Source organism: Equus asinus, chromosome 22 (assembly GCF_041296235.1).
Source record: "Equus asinus isolate D_3611 breed Donkey chromosome 22, EquAss-T2T_v2, whole genome shotgun sequence".
Taxonomy (NCBI): Eukaryota; Metazoa; Chordata; class Mammalia; order Perissodactyla; family Equidae; genus Equus; species Equus asinus.
The window spans coordinates 63,139,011-63,155,972 of record NC_091811.1 but is presented as its reverse complement, the minus strand read 5'-3'; the positions used below and the strand labels follow the sequence as shown (position 1 = coordinate 63,155,972).

General features: G+C 36.4%; 1 protein-coding gene across 6 annotated transcripts in view; it reads right to left on the bottom strand.

Annotated features, from left to right (window-relative positions):
* Window positions 1-16,962, bottom strand: part of MON2 (MON2 homolog, regulator of endosome-to-Golgi trafficking) — a 106,813-nt gene that overhangs the window by 52,760 nt on the left and 37,091 nt on the right. For 5 of the 6 annotated variants that reach the window (XR_011497108.1, XR_011497107.1, XM_044756342.2 and 2 more), the window contains exons 9-19: window positions 11,718-11,842; window positions 11,171-11,307; window positions 10,301-10,454; window positions 4,814-5,046; window positions 3,290-3,371; window positions 2,519-2,703; window positions 1,375-1,487; window positions 926-1,030; window positions 466-546; window positions 314-387; window positions 134-224 (exon numbers count right to left, since the gene is read on the bottom strand). Coding sequence is in view for 4 of the 6 variants with exons in the window: in XM_044756342.2 (XP_044612277.2) it covers window positions 134-224; window positions 314-387; window positions 466-546; window positions 926-1,030; window positions 1,375-1,487; window positions 2,519-2,703; window positions 3,290-3,371; window positions 4,814-5,046; window positions 10,301-10,454; window positions 11,171-11,307; window positions 11,718-11,842 (1,380 nt within the window). In the remaining 2 variants the exon portion in view is untranslated. The remainder of the gene's footprint in view (window positions 1-133; window positions 225-313; window positions 388-465; window positions 547-925; window positions 1,031-1,374; window positions 1,488-2,518; window positions 2,704-3,289; window positions 3,372-4,813; window positions 5,047-10,300; window positions 10,455-11,170; window positions 11,308-11,717; window positions 11,843-16,962) is intronic. The other variant, XM_070494906.1, reaches the window with a different exon arrangement.

Sequence of the window (16,962 nt, the reverse complement as noted above, 5' to 3'; positions counted from 1 at the left end):
AACTCAACAGAGTAGGGTTAGCCTATAAGCTGAGTATTAGTCCCACTGGCAAAACACTAAGACCATAATGAGCGGACACCTTCTTTAACCAAATGATGCATGATATTTACAACAGAGAGGGAGGATATCACACCTTATTATTTCCATAGGCCATATCCATTGCTTCTAGGGATAAGGAGCAAAGCGCATTTATTAAATGATGCAATGATACGTCATCAAGATACCTAAAATAAAAATGAAGGAATAAGACATTCTGATCTAAAATATACAGCCAATAATAATGTTTCCATCAATTTAAAAAACTGACTCTTACTGTGAGCTTTCAAACAGTCTTGAAAGTATATTGGAAATCACTGGTAAATCTGTCATCACTGCTGTTGTTAGAACCTAAGGGACGAATAAAATTACATGTAACATATGAACACTTTGAGAAGCACGAATTCACTAAGAATTACTAGAACTCACTGTACTGGGTCCTTCTACAGCTCTCCCAGGTTTCAAGGCACCACCACTACTAGGCTTTAATCCCAGAATCCACACAAGATGCTGTTTAAAAAAAATCAAAACAAAGAAACTTATAAAACGATAAAAATTCTAATAACTAAAATTAGAAATCAGTACTAACTTCTGACAACTAAAACCAAAATCAGTAATAGTTTTCTAATAACTAAATTTAAATCATTAATTAACATTCATATAAAATCCTTATTATACCAAGCATAGGCAGAACTTAGGCCATGAGGAGAAACATTCCATCACTTCATACAATATAAGCCATGTCTTTTTTCCTTCCCAACTTCTCCTCTTCCATACTTACTGTCTATTCCTTAGGTCTGCCCCAAGACCAATAGGCATCGCTTAGTTTAATTGTTAGCACTTAGATATAAAAACAACACTGACCTCTGACCCAGAGACTACAGCATACCTGTAGAGTTGCCAAGACAAGTTGCCATGATGTTCCAAGAACAGCTCCATGGCAGTGTGCCAAGTTAAGTAAAGTCCTCATACACTGGATATTTTTTGAAGTTAGCTATATTAAAAAAGAATATATTTGCAAGAACTGTTACGCATTCTTGAAAATTAAAAGCTTGTAAAGCAACATCACTGTATTCAAATACTTTTTTAAATAAGAGCCAAAAATATTAAGAAAATAGGTTTGGATGGTTTTGTACAGAACAAATTCATTTGCTTAAAAGTTGTGTTATCTTAGTCGGTTATGATAATGTGAACTGCATATATAGTTTCTTCTAGAGGTATGATCCAGGAAAAAGAAAGTAAATAAATGTAATGATAAATTTTGGCAAACACACTAAAAAAGGTACAAACGTTTCCTTAACAGTTAATTGGTAACCCAGAAAAGAACAAGTACTTTACCATTACTGTCCCTTGAGGCTGGACTGCTAGCGGCTGACCAACTGCCACAACTTGCTGGTGAGATTCACTTGATGGGCTTATCATCATAACACTTTGGCCCTGAATGGAATATGCTAGGATACAAAAGACAATCCAAATAATTAAAATATACTTTTCATCTTGCATTCAAAGTAATGTTATATTTTAAACAATAATCTGATTAAATGAAGCTCAACTATGACACTTATTTAGTTATCTATTACCTATATGCAAACATTTAAAAATCTCATGAGGTGCAAAAACCAAGACAATACATAAATATTAAGTAATTTTCTATCTACCTTTTAAAAATAATAAAGCTTCAGTAGATTTCTTCATAAGCAAAACAGAATTAGGACACTCAGCATTTTTTTTTTTGTGAGGAAGATTCACTCTGAGCTAACAGCCATTGCCAATCTTCCTCTTTTTTCTTTTGCTTGAGGAAGATTTGCTCTGAGCTAACATCTGTACCAATCCTCCTCTATTTTGTATGTGGGATGCCTCCACAGCGTGGCTGATGAGTAAAGTAGGTCCACACCCAGGATCCAAACCCACAAACCTGGGCCACCAATGCAGAGCACATGGAACTTTAACCACTCAGCCACAGGGCCAGCCTCAGGACACTCAGCATTTTAAATATGTATTCCCAGTAAACTTTTCCAGTTAAACTCAAAGACCTATATTCATATTTTCAGTCTGAAAACTGAATAACACATTGAAATATCTTAATGTTACATATAACAAATGTGAATGTTTTCAAAGTATTCAATGAGGGGAAAATATGTGAACGTCAACTTATTCTAAGTAGTTGCAAACATCACTGTTCTACTAGCTCCGTTAAAAATATTAACCACCACCATTTCAACAGTACGTTATAGTTGACAAAAGACTTCTTGATTTATCTTCTTTTATCCTCACAACTGTTGAGTAAAATTGGTATTATTTTCCTCCCATCCCCACTGTTTTAAAGAGATAGAAGAAACTGAGGATCAGGGGCATTAACTTCTCACAGAGGTCAGAGTCAGCGAGTGGAAAAGCAGAGGCTTAACTCAGAACTTCTACAATCTCTTCTCTACACCATGTGCCCCTACCAGATGAAGAGAACTGAAGTAAGCTCAAGCCTTACATTTGCTGGAAAGAGTGGCCGCAGTGGTGGCATTCAATACAGTGAGAGCGTAATGGGGAGGCAGGGAACCTTTGCATATCGCAGTTATGAAGGCATCTCTTGAAGTTACAAGGCCCAGTCGTCCACAGAGAGCAGCCATAGTCAGCTCAGCTTTTAATATATTCTCAGTGGCAGCTTCATCTGTACTGAAAAGATTAAGTATTTTATTTAATATAACTAATTTTTAATTACACTGCAAACATGATGTGGAAATACATATTCAGTGAAGTTTTAAGAACATCTATACAAAAATATTGTTAAAATCAATACATTTAAGAAGGAATTTTAACTAATTAATATCTGAAAATCTGAACTGGGTATAAGCAATGTACACTATATATATTCATTATTGAAGAAAATGGTTAAGAACTCAAAGATTTAACTTAAAATGCCAAAGAATTTTAAAATCAGTAAATTCTGTGATTCTGAGGAAAAATATCAAAGAAATTGAATAATATATTCACCATCATTGAAAAAGTAGTCGGGCTTCAAATGAAAAAGGCATTCTGTAATTTCAGGATTACATTTTCCATTAAAATACTGCGACAATTCTTGTGGAGAGAGGGGCAAGGATGGGATGGGGGAGGCGGATGGCAGAAAAAGAATAATGTTCTACACATATTAAAAACTATTATTAGAAAATAATTCTTAGGACAACTTTGTGTAAACTATTTTCATGTTTGGTTTTTTATAACTGCCACATGCAACATAAAACATACAAAGACTGAATACCTGGCATCGAGGAGGAGTGAGAGAGCAGCAAGCAGCCCACACCAGCAGGCATTCACCATTTCTTCCCAAACAGCTCTACTAACTTAAAGGACAAAACCATACGAAACTTAAGTTAACCATCTTTTTTTTTTTTTATATATACTATTACTTCCTATTCCCTTCCCCTTTACTGGTCCAAACTTTCGGTCTGTGTGACCAGCTGGCTCAGCCAGGAGACTGGTTACATACATTGGGAATCGAGCAAATAAGTAAATACATGGAGTAAAATGAGATAGGTTTCTCACTGTTGGAGAAGTGAATTACAAATACAGAAAGTTAAAAATAAATCTTGTGATATTAAACCAGAATTGGAGAAACTGGCATGACCTCCTGGTATTTAACATAGATAGGGAGATGTGTGCTTGTGCGTGTGTATATTTCCTATTTAAGGAGCAAGAAGCACACATAGTGCCCATGTGCTAGTTTCTAAATTCTGTTCTCCACTAAAAGGAACTCTGGCTCCTTGGAAAAATAACTGACTCCTCGCTGGGCAAGAAAAATCCAGGAAGAGCTTGGAACATTTTGCTGTATCAGATAATAGAGAAGTGTTCAGAAAATGTCAAAAGGACATAGGGATATGTTCAAAAAGATATAGGAGCCAGCTAGAAAGGGGTCCCACCAGCCATGTCACGGAAAATCTGAGTGTCAAATCGAATAATGATAATCATAGACTGTAGCCCTTTGAAAACACAGGAATCCATGAATCCAGATTAATATAAATGAATAAATGAAAAAAATAAATAAATGGAGAGAAGGGAAAGCTCTCTTCCATAGTAGAGGTCTCAAAGTATTTCTCCACAAAAAAGTTAACAATTAACTTTGCACTGAAGAAACCAGGCAGACATCATATTACTCAAATGATAAAAGTTAATATTACCACTAATGAGATATACTGATATTGTACGCCTCCTGATGTGTTGATACTCTAGGCATAGCACAGCATCATCTCTGTGGTAGCATTGACAAAAATGAATACATTGAATCTAATTATGAGGAAACAAGACAAACCCAAAGTGACTGGCCCGTACTCTTAAAAAATGTCAAGGTCTTACAAACAAGGAAAACTAAGGAACTGTTCCAGATTGAAGGAGAGTACAGAGATATGAACTAAATACAACATGTGATCCTGGACCATGAAGGACATCACTGTGGCAACTGGCCAAATTTCCACAGGGTCTGGGATTAGATGCTAAATTTCTGATGGCACTTGTGCTGTGGTTATACAGAAAACTGTCCTTATTTTTAGAAAATACACACTGAAGTATTAAGGGGGAATGGGGCATCATGCCTGCAACTTATTATCAAATAGTTCTGAAAAATACATATGACATGTATATGGAGAGAATGCTAAGGCAAATACGATAAAGTGTTAACAACTGGGAAATCAGGTGAAGGATACATGGGAACTCTTATTTTTGCAACTTCTCTGAAAATTTCAAATTATTTCAAAATAAAAATTGAAAATACAGACTCATAATAATTTACCTATTTCCGTATCCAGCTGGTCTGATGTTGACTGCAGTTCTTGCTGTTCTGATGACTGTGTTGGTGAAGAAGCTGCTTCAGTGGTAGTCTGACATTCTGTTTCAACCTCCCCTAACTCTCCTTCAATCATACTGGTGATTCCACGTACGAGGTCTAGCAAACAATGGAATGCCACAGACATGGCATAACCCTCTGGTATAGTCGGGGGCTCAACTTTGTCCAACATCTCTAGGCTGAAATTATGAAGAATTCAGAACATTAATGAAAGTCATAATGATGAAAATATCTATTTTCATAATTTGTAAACCATAGAAATTAAGATTAAAAGAATAGCAAAAGTAAATGGACATTACTGAGTTTGTTTCATTTGGAGGAGAGATCCTTTGATGGTATTCTAAGAAACTCATTAGAAAAATTAACGCCAGACCACTCTCATAACAAATTATTTTAATAATTTACTTTCTCCCTCTCCCCTCAATTGTGCCAATATTTTAATTAATTGTTGATATTAGAAAAATACAGACTTACATACAAAATAGAATAAGACTTAGATTATAAAACTTTTCAGACTCTGACTTGGGTGCTTTTAAAATAAGGTGCTACCAAATCGATCCTATAAAGAGGAAGATGCTTTCACATTGAAGAAAAGTATTACTGTGAGATATCCAGCTCACCCGTCATCTCAGATACAATCTACCATGAGGGTAAGACTAATACTTAGAGCATCAGTGTGTCAAGTTCAAATTTTAGAGCAGTTTCTATCCTGTAGTTAGAACAAAGCTTTTAGAAGGAAAGACAACAAATCTTTTGTCTTAAATCACAGCAGACGGGGAATTATGGTTTTAAATCCCTTAAAATTGAAATCTGTCATGATAATTCAGTGGTGACAGAACAATGCTATAAGGAAAGAATGGTGCTAGAACTGGATATTCATGTGAAAGAGTGATGTTGGACCCTATCTCACACCATATACAAAATTTAACTCAAAATGATCAATGACCTAAATATAAGAACTAAAATTACAAAATTTTTAGAAGAACACATAGGTAAAATTCTTCATGACCTCAGATTAGGCAACAGTTTATTAGATATGATGCCAAAAGTACAAGTAACAGAAGAAAAAATAGACAAAGGGGATTCATCAAAATTAAAAATTATTGTGCTACAAAGGAGACCATGAAGAAAATGAAAAGACAATCCACAGAATGGGACAACGTTTCTGCAAATCATATATAACAGAGTAGATGCATAATATTTAAGAACGCCTTCAACTAACTAATATAAAGACAACCCAATTAAAAAAGAGCAAAGAATCTGAATAGACATTTCTCCCACAATGATATATAAACGGATAATAAGCACATGAATGAGATGCTAAAAGTCATCAGTCATTAGAGAAATGCAAATTGAAACATAGTAAGATACCACATCACACGCACTAGGATAGCTATGATCAAAAGATGGACAATAGGGGACGGTCATGTGGCTGAGTGGTTAAGTTCGTGCACTCTGCTTTGGAAGCCTAGGGTTTCGCTGGTTCAGATCCTGGGCATGGACCTAGCACTGCTCATCAAGTCATGCTGAGGCGGCGTCCCACGTAGCACAACCAGAAGGACCTCCAACTAGGATATACAACTGTGGCCAGCCCGGTGGCACAGCGGTTAAGTTCACACAGTCCGCTTCTCGGTGGCCCGGGGTTTGCCAGTTCAGATCCCGGGTGCGGACATGGCACTGCTTGGCACGCCATGCAGTGGTATGCATCCCCCATATAACGTAGAGGAAGATGGGCATGGATGTTAGCTCAGGGCCAGGCTTCCTCAGCAAAAAAGAGGAGGACTGGCAGTAGTTAGCTCAGGGTTAATCTTCCTCAAAAAAAAAATTAAAAATCAAAAAATTTAAAAAAATAGAATACACAACTATGTACTGGGGGTTCTTTGGGGAGAAGGAAAAAAAAAAGGTGGACAATAACAAGTATTGCTGAGGACGTGGAGAAATTTGAACCTTCCTACATTGTTGGTGGGAATGTAAAATGGTAAGGTAGCTTAGGAATCAGTTTGACAGTTCTTCAGAAAGTTAAACATTGAGTAACTATATGACCCAGCAATTCCACTCCTAGGTACATATCCAAGAGAAATGAAAACATCTGTCTACACAGAAACTTATAGACAAATGCTCATAGCAGCACTATTTGTAATAGCCAAAAAGTAGAAACAACCCAAATGCCCAACAATTGATGAAGAGATAAACAAAATGTGGTATACCCATAAATTGGAATATTATTCAGCCACAAAAAGAAATGTAGTGCTGACACATGCTACAACATGGATGAACCTTCAAAACATTATGCTGTGTGAAAGAAGCCTGACACAAAAGAATATTTATTGTATGATTCCATTTATGTGAAATATCCTGAATAGGCAAATCAACAGAGACAGAAAGTGGATTAGTGGTTGCTAGGGGGTGGGGAAAGGGAGATTAGGCAATGACTGCTGATAGGTATGGGGTTTCTTTCTGGGGTGATGAAAAAGTTCTGGAATAAGATGGTGGTTATGGTAGCATAACTTTTGAATATAATAAAACCATGAATTGTACAGTGTAAAAAGGTGAATTTTATAGTATGCGAACTATATCTCAAAAACAAAATTGAAATCACTATACAATAGGAAAAGTTAATAAAAATAATTCGTCTCAAATTCTAAAAGTCCCTGAATCATTTTTAAGCCTAGAAAAGGAAGGTAATTTATAAAGAAATGTAAAACTCAGAATAAACAATAAAAACACCTATATATAACTATCATTTATGGAGCAATTACTCTCAGCCTGGAACTCTAAGGGTTTTTTAATGTGTATGATCTCATTTAACTCCTCACAAAACCCCTAAGAGATAGAGATGATGAAACTGAGGACTAAGGTGACACAGTTATTGAATTAGCAGTTTCTAATCCAAGTCTGACTCTAAACCCTATCAATTTAACCTCTAATATCTGCCAACTCTGAACATTTTAAAATTTAGGTATTCAATCAAAATATATTTATATTATTGATCAAGAAATCTAAGCTCAAGTGGGGAGGTAAAGAATGTTTATAGGTCTAAACTTTGCCAGGCCAATTAGCCTTACAGAGCCACATACTAAACCAATCAGTGCTAAGCATCTTGTTAGATAAAACCCTGTTCTCAAAGAAGAAACGGTCTATTGGATAATGCATCTAAAACGGATTTTAAAAATCCTAAACATCAGGGGCTGGCCCCATGGCCGAGTGGTTAAGTTCGTGTGCTCCGCTGCAGGCAGCCCAGCGTTTCCTTGGTTCGAATCCTGGGCACGGACATGGCACTGCTCATCAAACCATGCTGAGGCAGCATCCCACATGCCACAACTAGAAGGACCCACAATGAAGAATATACAACTATGTACCAGGGGGCTTTGGGGAGAAAAAGAAAAAAAATAAAATCTTCAAAAAAAAAAATCCTAAACATCAGAAACTCTAATTCTAAAATTCGACGGTACAGCCTTTTAAGCACTAGAATAGTTAAGAGAAAAAGGTAATTTATACTTATTTTTATTTTATACCTAAAACAAAGCTCAGTTTCTTATTTCACTGTTTCAGTGCTATTTTATTAGAATTACTACATAAATTCCACTTTTAGATAAAATGTATCCCATTTATTTAAATATTTTAAATTTAAGGTCACGTTGCAAAACCGTCACTAGGTCAACTTTGAAGGGAGCCATAGTGTAATAAATCTGAAAGAATATAATGTCTCCAATACTTATGTCAAAACTACTTCCGTCTATACATCACTTAAGTTTTCAAATTATTACATACTTAAGAAGTCAATAAAAGAACAGGATATACAATCAAGATTTATATGTATGCCTTCAAAGAAAATAGCGAAAATCATTTTATACTGACCCTTACAATGAACAGATGAATGAGGATGCAATTCAACGGGGAAGCTCCAACGTGAACACACTAACTCATGGACAAAAGAACACCCAGTATTTTCTGGCGATTTCTGGTTTCAGAAGCGAGTAATCTCAGTATGGACAGTGCTAAAAAAACATCTATCTATATGTTCCCTTAGAGATTTAGTCCTAACCTTGTCTTAAAGATAAGAAAATTAAGATCAAGTGAAATAAGGTGCTGTACTCAAAATCACAGTATTTAGTAGTAGGAGTTAAAATCTAAGTCTTTTAATTGATAAGGATTAAATTATCAATAAATAATTTGTTTTTAGACTTTTACTTTATTAGCAAAGGAGCAATTCTTACAGCTCGGCCAAGTATTTACTCTCTTATCATTTGTTTTAATTTTTCTTCCTCAAGCACACATCTTCACTCTCTCCCTTCAATTATGTCTTTGCTCAATCTTATTTCCTCAGAGATCCTTTCTGATCCATCTTCACTTTTGTCACTGTCTATCCCCTTAACTTAACTTTTCTTCAAAGAATCAATCACTACCCAAGGTGATATTATATGTTAGTGTTTTTATTTACTGACTACCTCACTCACTCAAACGTAAGCTCCAGAGCAAAGCAATTTTCTTCTGTGTTGGGGTCTTTTAAATGACTAAGAATAGCAATGAATTTTAGTTAAATCTTTCAGTCCTCTTTGACTCTATATTTACAATTTTAGGCAAAATAAAGCTGCACAGCAAAATATCATTATGATGACAAAATGCAGACTGACATACCACGTAAATTTATGATTTAAACTAAACTAGTCAGCAATCCAGAGACTTATTGTCTTGAGTCTTGATTTACTGTCACCAGAATGGTGTTTTAATTATACACACCAATTACTCAAAATATATTAGTTAAACGCCTTGCAGTAACTGTTACAACGTTAAACCTATGTAGTATTGACTGCGTTATCTCTGTAAGCACTACACTTCAGCAAGACAAGAAAAATCGACAATACACTGCTGAATGTGTATTTGTTAAGTTGAAACGGCTAGGCAATTAAAAAATAACACATAACACGTGGAATCCATTAAACAGTTTTAATTAATTAAAGTTTCATATTAAACCCCAATAATGTGCTTAGCTAAACACCTAAAACAACTTTTCTCACCTATAGAACCCTGAAAGGTAAATATATCACCACTCCCATTTTACAGGTAAGGAAACCAAGATTGAAAAAAGGCTAACCTGAGGGTAACTCAGTACTAGTAGCCCTAAGTCCAAGGGGTCTGAAGTCAAGCCTACATTTAAATCAAAAAGTCACATGGAACAGGTGAATAGGTCCTTAGGGAAAGAAACCACACTTTGTTTTACAATGCTGTTAACAGAATACAAATACTACAAAAGAAAATAAACAAAATCCAGTCCTAGATAAAATTCTCAAAATGTGACGGAAGAAAATTAGTTCTAAAATGTTAGAAATATTAGGTCTAAAATTTAAAATCTAATGCACTAAGAAACACTTTAGGATAAAATATCACCCCTAACAATACCATTCCTTACCAAATAATGCTACTAGTACTTACTACGTGGCTTTAGCACTGCCTTGTACTGTTATAGTCAGAATAGGTATCCAAGTTCCTCTATATTCAAACGCTGGTAGCAAAGTAACACCTCCGCCAATCCCCAACATTCCTGTGCTAGCCGGTGCTGAGATGGGGCCGCCCACGTTATTGTTTCCTATTAGATAAGGGGAAGAAAGCAAAGACATTAATTTACTATTTAATTCCAAATCAATAATATTCAAACACCTAGTCAATTAAAAAAAATTGTGCTATAGGAATGGATACTGCACAAATAAAATTTTATCAATCCTATTTTGGCTATTAGAGTCTTCCTATTTCCTCAAAACATCATTTCCTTTTACAAATAAAAGGTACTAATAAGTTAAATTACTGACAAACTTTGTAATATATCTTCCATTAGCCCATTTTTTACCAGAGGTGGGAATAAAGAATAAAAAGACCACCAACCAGACAGTAAAAAGTGGAAGAGAAAGAAAATAAAGGGAAACAAGACATACATTGATTTCCAAACAAACTTAAATCAGGTTCACCCGTTTTCTTAAAAGAGAGACTAGCAGAGCTCCTAAGGTGGTAACCAGACTCTTTAAAGAGAGGCACCAAATGAAGATTCTCCTAAAACGAAGATGAGCATCCAAACTTTTGTTCTTACGTGATTAGAGGAACTGAAAGTATATCAGAGAAGAAAACATATTCTGGAAAGAAATAAACACAGCTGCCTCAGTGAGATCAAATTATTCTTTAAGTGTAAGTCTTTACTATCAACAATTCAAATTTTTCTAGTCACAGGATTTCTATAAAATATCCTCTCAGAATAGTGAATATTGTAAGTCATGGCAGAATACAAAAACCAAAATCTGAGTAAGCCTTTACCAGCTTGGTTTGCAGCAGCAGTATTTCCTGTAGGAGGGACAAGAAACAACGACTGGATAAAAGATCCCAGCGCATTCACAATATCACGGAAAACCTTGGTGGAATGCTGTTTCATGTCATAGGACTGACAAAATGACCTGTAAAATAATCGTAAATGTTTCTGGGAAAAATATTTGAAGATACGAAAAGTTTTAAGCATTTTTTATAGCACATAATGTTGATAAATCAGTCTCGACACTATACTTCAAACCTCTTCATCGCACCTAAGGGATTTTCCCAATTCAGGAGAAAGGTTCAGACAGAGGTCAACGTTCTAAAATAAAGCTATCTTGGCCATATTAACTCAGTAAATTCAGACTGATGGCAATCACTAACCACACTTTTTGCCCATCTCCCAGTTGTTTTCCACACCCCCACCCCTCCATACATACAATATACAATTTTCTTTGTTTAGAAATCCACTAATATTGGGGAATAAATACTTAAACTCTTCCTGTTGGCACAAACACTAACCTAACCATTTAAAAAAATATTGCTGAGGTTTTACCTTAATAATTGAGGCTGCACACAAAGTCTGTGTATTGATTCCACAGCAACAGCTCGTAGCCACTGAGGTTTATCTGCATCCAGAAATTTCACCAGAAGTGATAGAAAGATCTCACATTCGGTTACCTAAAACACATAAGATTTTTTATAATACTTCTTTAAATCTAAGATAAGAACTATAAATTGCATTCTTGTTCTTAATGTAGTGCTATGGACAAATAAAATTTCAATTTAATTTCTTCCTGCTTTTTCTCCCCACATCTCCCCAGTACATAGTTGTCTATTTTAGTTGTGGGTCCTTGTAGTTGTGGCATGTGGGATACCACCTCAGCATAGCTTAATGAGTAGTGCCATGTCCACGCCCAGGATCCGAACCAGCGAAACCCTGGGCCGCTGAAGTGGAGCATGCAAACTTAACCACTCGGCCACGGGGCTGACCCCAAAATCTCTTAATTTTAAATAAACTAAAATTCTTAATAGTGAGTAGAGAAAAAGGAGAAGGGAAAATTAGTTATATATGGGAAAGCTAACAATAAAAATCATCAGTGTCTCTCTAAATACATCCCTGAAAACTCATACCAGCGATCTGGTAACGGGATCGATCTTTTAGCCTTATTCTTTAGAAAGCACTATGAACCAGCCTCGCTCCTGGAAGGCAGCATGTACCATGCAACCTGCTGATCAGGATGTGTGCTCTCTCCCTTCAGTAACACCACAACAGTTTTTCCATGTTCTTCTGCTGCTTAAGAAAGAAGCATTAAGCCAAAGGATGTTTAGCATTCGTTTTCTAGTAGGAAAACATGGAGGAACCTGTAGCAGCTGACAGGTATAAAGTCCTTACAACAAGGCCTAGTACATAGTTTTGCTTTAGTATTAGTTATTACTATTGTTATTAATATAAACCATCTCCTCTGCAAGATCTTTGTAAATAAGTAATAATGTTTAAAGCACATTCTCAACATTATTCATTAAATGTCTGATGACTTGAGTGAATGAACAAACAGAAAGTAACCAGTTTATTCAAAGGTCAAGGGATTGTTTCTGTTACATATTAGTCGAGGACAGAGCAGGTAAGAATTGAGCTGACACTGTAATTACTAGGCAAAACTGAGTCTTCCTTTCTACACCAGGTGCAGCAGGTTATCAGCTATTTTAGCTGGGGTTGCCCCAAAATGAGTGAACACAACATGGGGTAAGGAATTTCAGGAATCTAGTAACCTTCAGGATTTTAGCCCAAAGTCTTAGCAGTTGGTATTTTCTAACACCATTCAGTATCTTTAACTGGATGCTTAAAAGTAGGACATAATCATGACAATAAAGTAGGAGGATAAGTAAACATTACCCTTAGACTGCCCATGACTGAGGAAGTCATAAGAGAGGTTTGTCACTGTCCTAAATACAATATAGTTGAAAAGCACTAGATCAGAAATCATTGGCTCAGCTTCTTTATCCATCAACTTTGTGGACGACAACAAGCTAGGTAACCCTTCTTAGAAAGGATAAAAGTACCTACACCTTCTGCAGAAATCAAATGAGAAAAATATAAGATAAAAAATGTCCCTTAAATATGATAAAGTGCCATGCAAATACAGAGAGCATTACTATTTTTACTAAACAAAGTGATCCCTTTTTAGATAAAAAACTGAAAAAGAAAGAATCGTGCTAGTGTCACTAGGCAACAGTTGTATTTACTGAAGAGTGTCCGCATTGTAGGTCTTTTAAACTGTGCCCTAGCTGCTTCAGAGTCAAAGTGGAACATAAACGTGACGGTAGAACTGAAGGCTCATCAGGCAGGTTTTGAGGTGAGAAAATAAAGCTCTCAGAAACATCAAGTACATCACAGCCAAAGGAATATAAATGGTACAGAAACTTGCCTTGAACAGCGTATCATTGTCTCTTCTATGATAGAGTGACTAGAGTAAAATCAATCACTTAATTTGTACCACAGCCACTAAAATCTTGTGATTTAGGTAAAAGAGAACACCTCTCTCCTGAGGTCTGGAACTTTGCTCTCCCTTCCTCCCTCCTTGCCAAGTGTGAAAGTCTGATCAGAGAACTAGTGTTGAGGACGCTGAATTCTCAGGGCATCAATGTTCTTAAGGGCATCGGTAGAGGGTGCCTACTGTGAATCTGTTAAGCCTCTCCCCAAGAGGCTGCACTCATAGGGAAACAGGTATTAAGATTAGTATCTACTGCCTAAGTCCAATTTTTGTGGCATAAAGATACTTCATGAACTCCATTATACTAGCATGAAGGGAGATGAAAGTTTCTATATTCCTATAGTCCTACAATATTACAATATTTAAATGCAGGAGTCTATTTCTCAGGGGCTGGTTAGAGTTAACCACCTTATAGCTAAAGGATTTGTTAAGTGATAGGATCCTTTGCTAGAGAAATGTCTGTGAAGAAGTAAAAAATTGGGTAGGACAAGTCAGTTTAACCCCATTCATTCCTTTCTAAAAGCAGTAAGTCAAGGGCAGAAGATATGCTAGCCACTTATAACAAAGTTTCATAAACTCCTTAAAGATTATCTTCCTAAAAAAGTTATCTGGGCACGGAGCCTAAGCAATTCAGAGGGCAGAGAAGCACCTCGTTCAGATGGTAGAAAGGGGAAAGAACATATTATACTAGCCATATTATATCTCTACCTGAATGACTGGAGTATTCTAATTTCCGCTAGTCACTCTAGTGGAACTAAGAACTAAGCTATGAAGATCGGTTATCTTCACCTCTGAGCTACTTGATAGAACAAGATAAGCTGTGTGAATACTGGGGGGAAATACTGAGTCTAAAGTGCAGAGATTTCCAAAGTGTGGTCCCTGGAACCCTAGGGGTCCCTGAGACCATTTCAGGGGGTCTGCGAGGTCACAATTATTTTCATAATAAAACTAAGATATTACTTGCCATTTGCAATTTATTGACATTTGTACTGATGGTGTAAAAGCAATGGTGGGTTAAACAGCCAGTGCTTTAGCAGAATCAAGGCAGTAACACCAAACTATACTAGTGTCACTGTATTCTTCACTGCAACACACAATTTTAAGAAGTCTATTTCACTTAAGAACCACAATGAACAAGGGGCTGGCCCCGTGGCGGGGTGGTTAAGTTTGTGCGCTCCGCTTCGGAGGCCCAGGGTTTCACGAGTTCAGATGGTACGGTGCTGCTCATCAAGCTACACTGAGGTGGTGTCCCACACGCCACAACTAGAAGGACCCACAACTAAAAATATACAACTATGTACTGGGGGCGCTTTGGGGAGAAAAAGGAAAAATAAAACCTTTAAAAAAAAAAGAACCACAATGAACAAAAATAAAATGAACATACACAAAAAAACAAAATACAAATTATTGATCTTATAAAATCTGATCCATAAGTGCATGTCTTAATTTTCTGTGTGGCAGATGGGAAGTACACATAAAGCACTTTGCTCTGTATCAAAGTACAATGGCTGTCTGGAGGACAAGCACAGTTACAAACTGACCTAGACACATTTCTCCCTACAGAACATTTTAACTGAAAGAGTAAATGGCAAGCTATGACTATTTTAGACTTGTGTATACTGCAGACATTTTCTCTAAAATGAACAAAGTAAGCCCGGCGAAACAACTGACAGTATTTGTTGCTGATGATAAGATTCGAGCCTTCAATCAAAAAATGGAATTTTGGGAAAACTTGTACCTGACGCTGTGACCTTGACAGCTTCTTAGGAACAGAAGACTTTTCTGATAAATGGGTGGTAATATTAACATATAGGATTTTTGGTACTGTATGAAGTGTTAAGATTTGGAATATGTCCACAACTAAAACACATGATTTACAAAATCATGAATGAGTAAAAGATACAATAGAAACACAAGATGAATCTTAATGCAACCTAGTACGAAAAAATCATTAATATGGTTTCAGATTCTACACCTTTAAGAAAGTGTCACCAGTCCAGTTTGTTGTTATATCAAAGAAGAATATCCACCATCATCTGAAAAGGCCATTAGATAATTCTGCCTCTTCCAACTACCTATCTTTGTGAGGCCACATTTTCATATTCTTCAACCCAAACAACATATCACAACAGAATGAAAACAGAAGATACGAGAATCCAGCTACCTTCTATTAAACCAGTCATTAAAGAGATTTGCAAAAAATGTAAAACAATGCCTTTTTTTCCTTTGGAAAATATAGATTTTTTCCATAAAAATAAGTTTTTCTCACCCTACAGCTGCCACACCTCTCACTTTTGCCCTTGGAGACTGTAGAATGTCGGAATTTTCCCCAAACTAAGAAGTCCTAATGTAACAAATATAACACGGAAGAATTAATATCTTCTATACATCTGAAGAATACATCTTCGCAAACACAGTCCTACAGCTGCTTTATTTGGAAGTGAAGCTTTATCACTTGGTCATTACCCGCAACTGACGAGTGAAGTACACAAATAGGCCTTTTTCTTCTTTCTGGCAGTAACAGTCAATCTTTTCTGTAGCTGGCTGTGCTGTTATCTCGCCCCTCCACTCCCCCAAATCAAGGAGAATTAGGTCAAAATATGGAGAATGGTATAAGAGCGGTACAAGAAACTTGGTACCTGCAGCTTTGGAGAGGGAAAGGAATGAGACCTAAGACACACTGAAGTAGGGCCAACCTCGTGGCTGAGTGGTTAAGTTCGTGCACTCTGCTTCGGTGGCTCGGGGTTTGCCAGTTCAGATCCTGGGCAAAGACCTACACATCACTCATCAAGCAATGCTGTGGCAGCATCCCACATAGAAGAACTAGAAGGACCTACAACTAGGTACTGGGGCTTTGGGAAGAAAAAAAAAAGAGGAAGATTGGCAACAGATGTTAGCTCAAAGCCAATCTTCCTCAAAAAAAAAAAAAGAAAAAGAAAGAAAAAGAAAAGAAAGTGAAAGTGAAGTAGTAAAATGCAGGGGGTAAGAGCGTAGTTTTAGGGGTCTAAAAGAATTAGTTAACACCCCAGCTCTGCAGCTTATAAACCGTATGGTCTCCAGCAAATTACATAAATATCCTGAGCCTCATTTTCTCAGCTGTAAAAGAGAAATACAAATGCCTGCTTTACAATAGGGTTGTAGTAAAGTCTAAATGAATTCATAGATGTAAAGCACTTTGTACGGTGTCCAGAATACATGCACTCAGTAACAGCAATTTTACCCAAAACTGAAATTACTGAGGAATAAGGTATCTGTATCTCTGAAAAAGTCACGGAATAAAGTGCTAGATACTGGAAGTGGTGGATG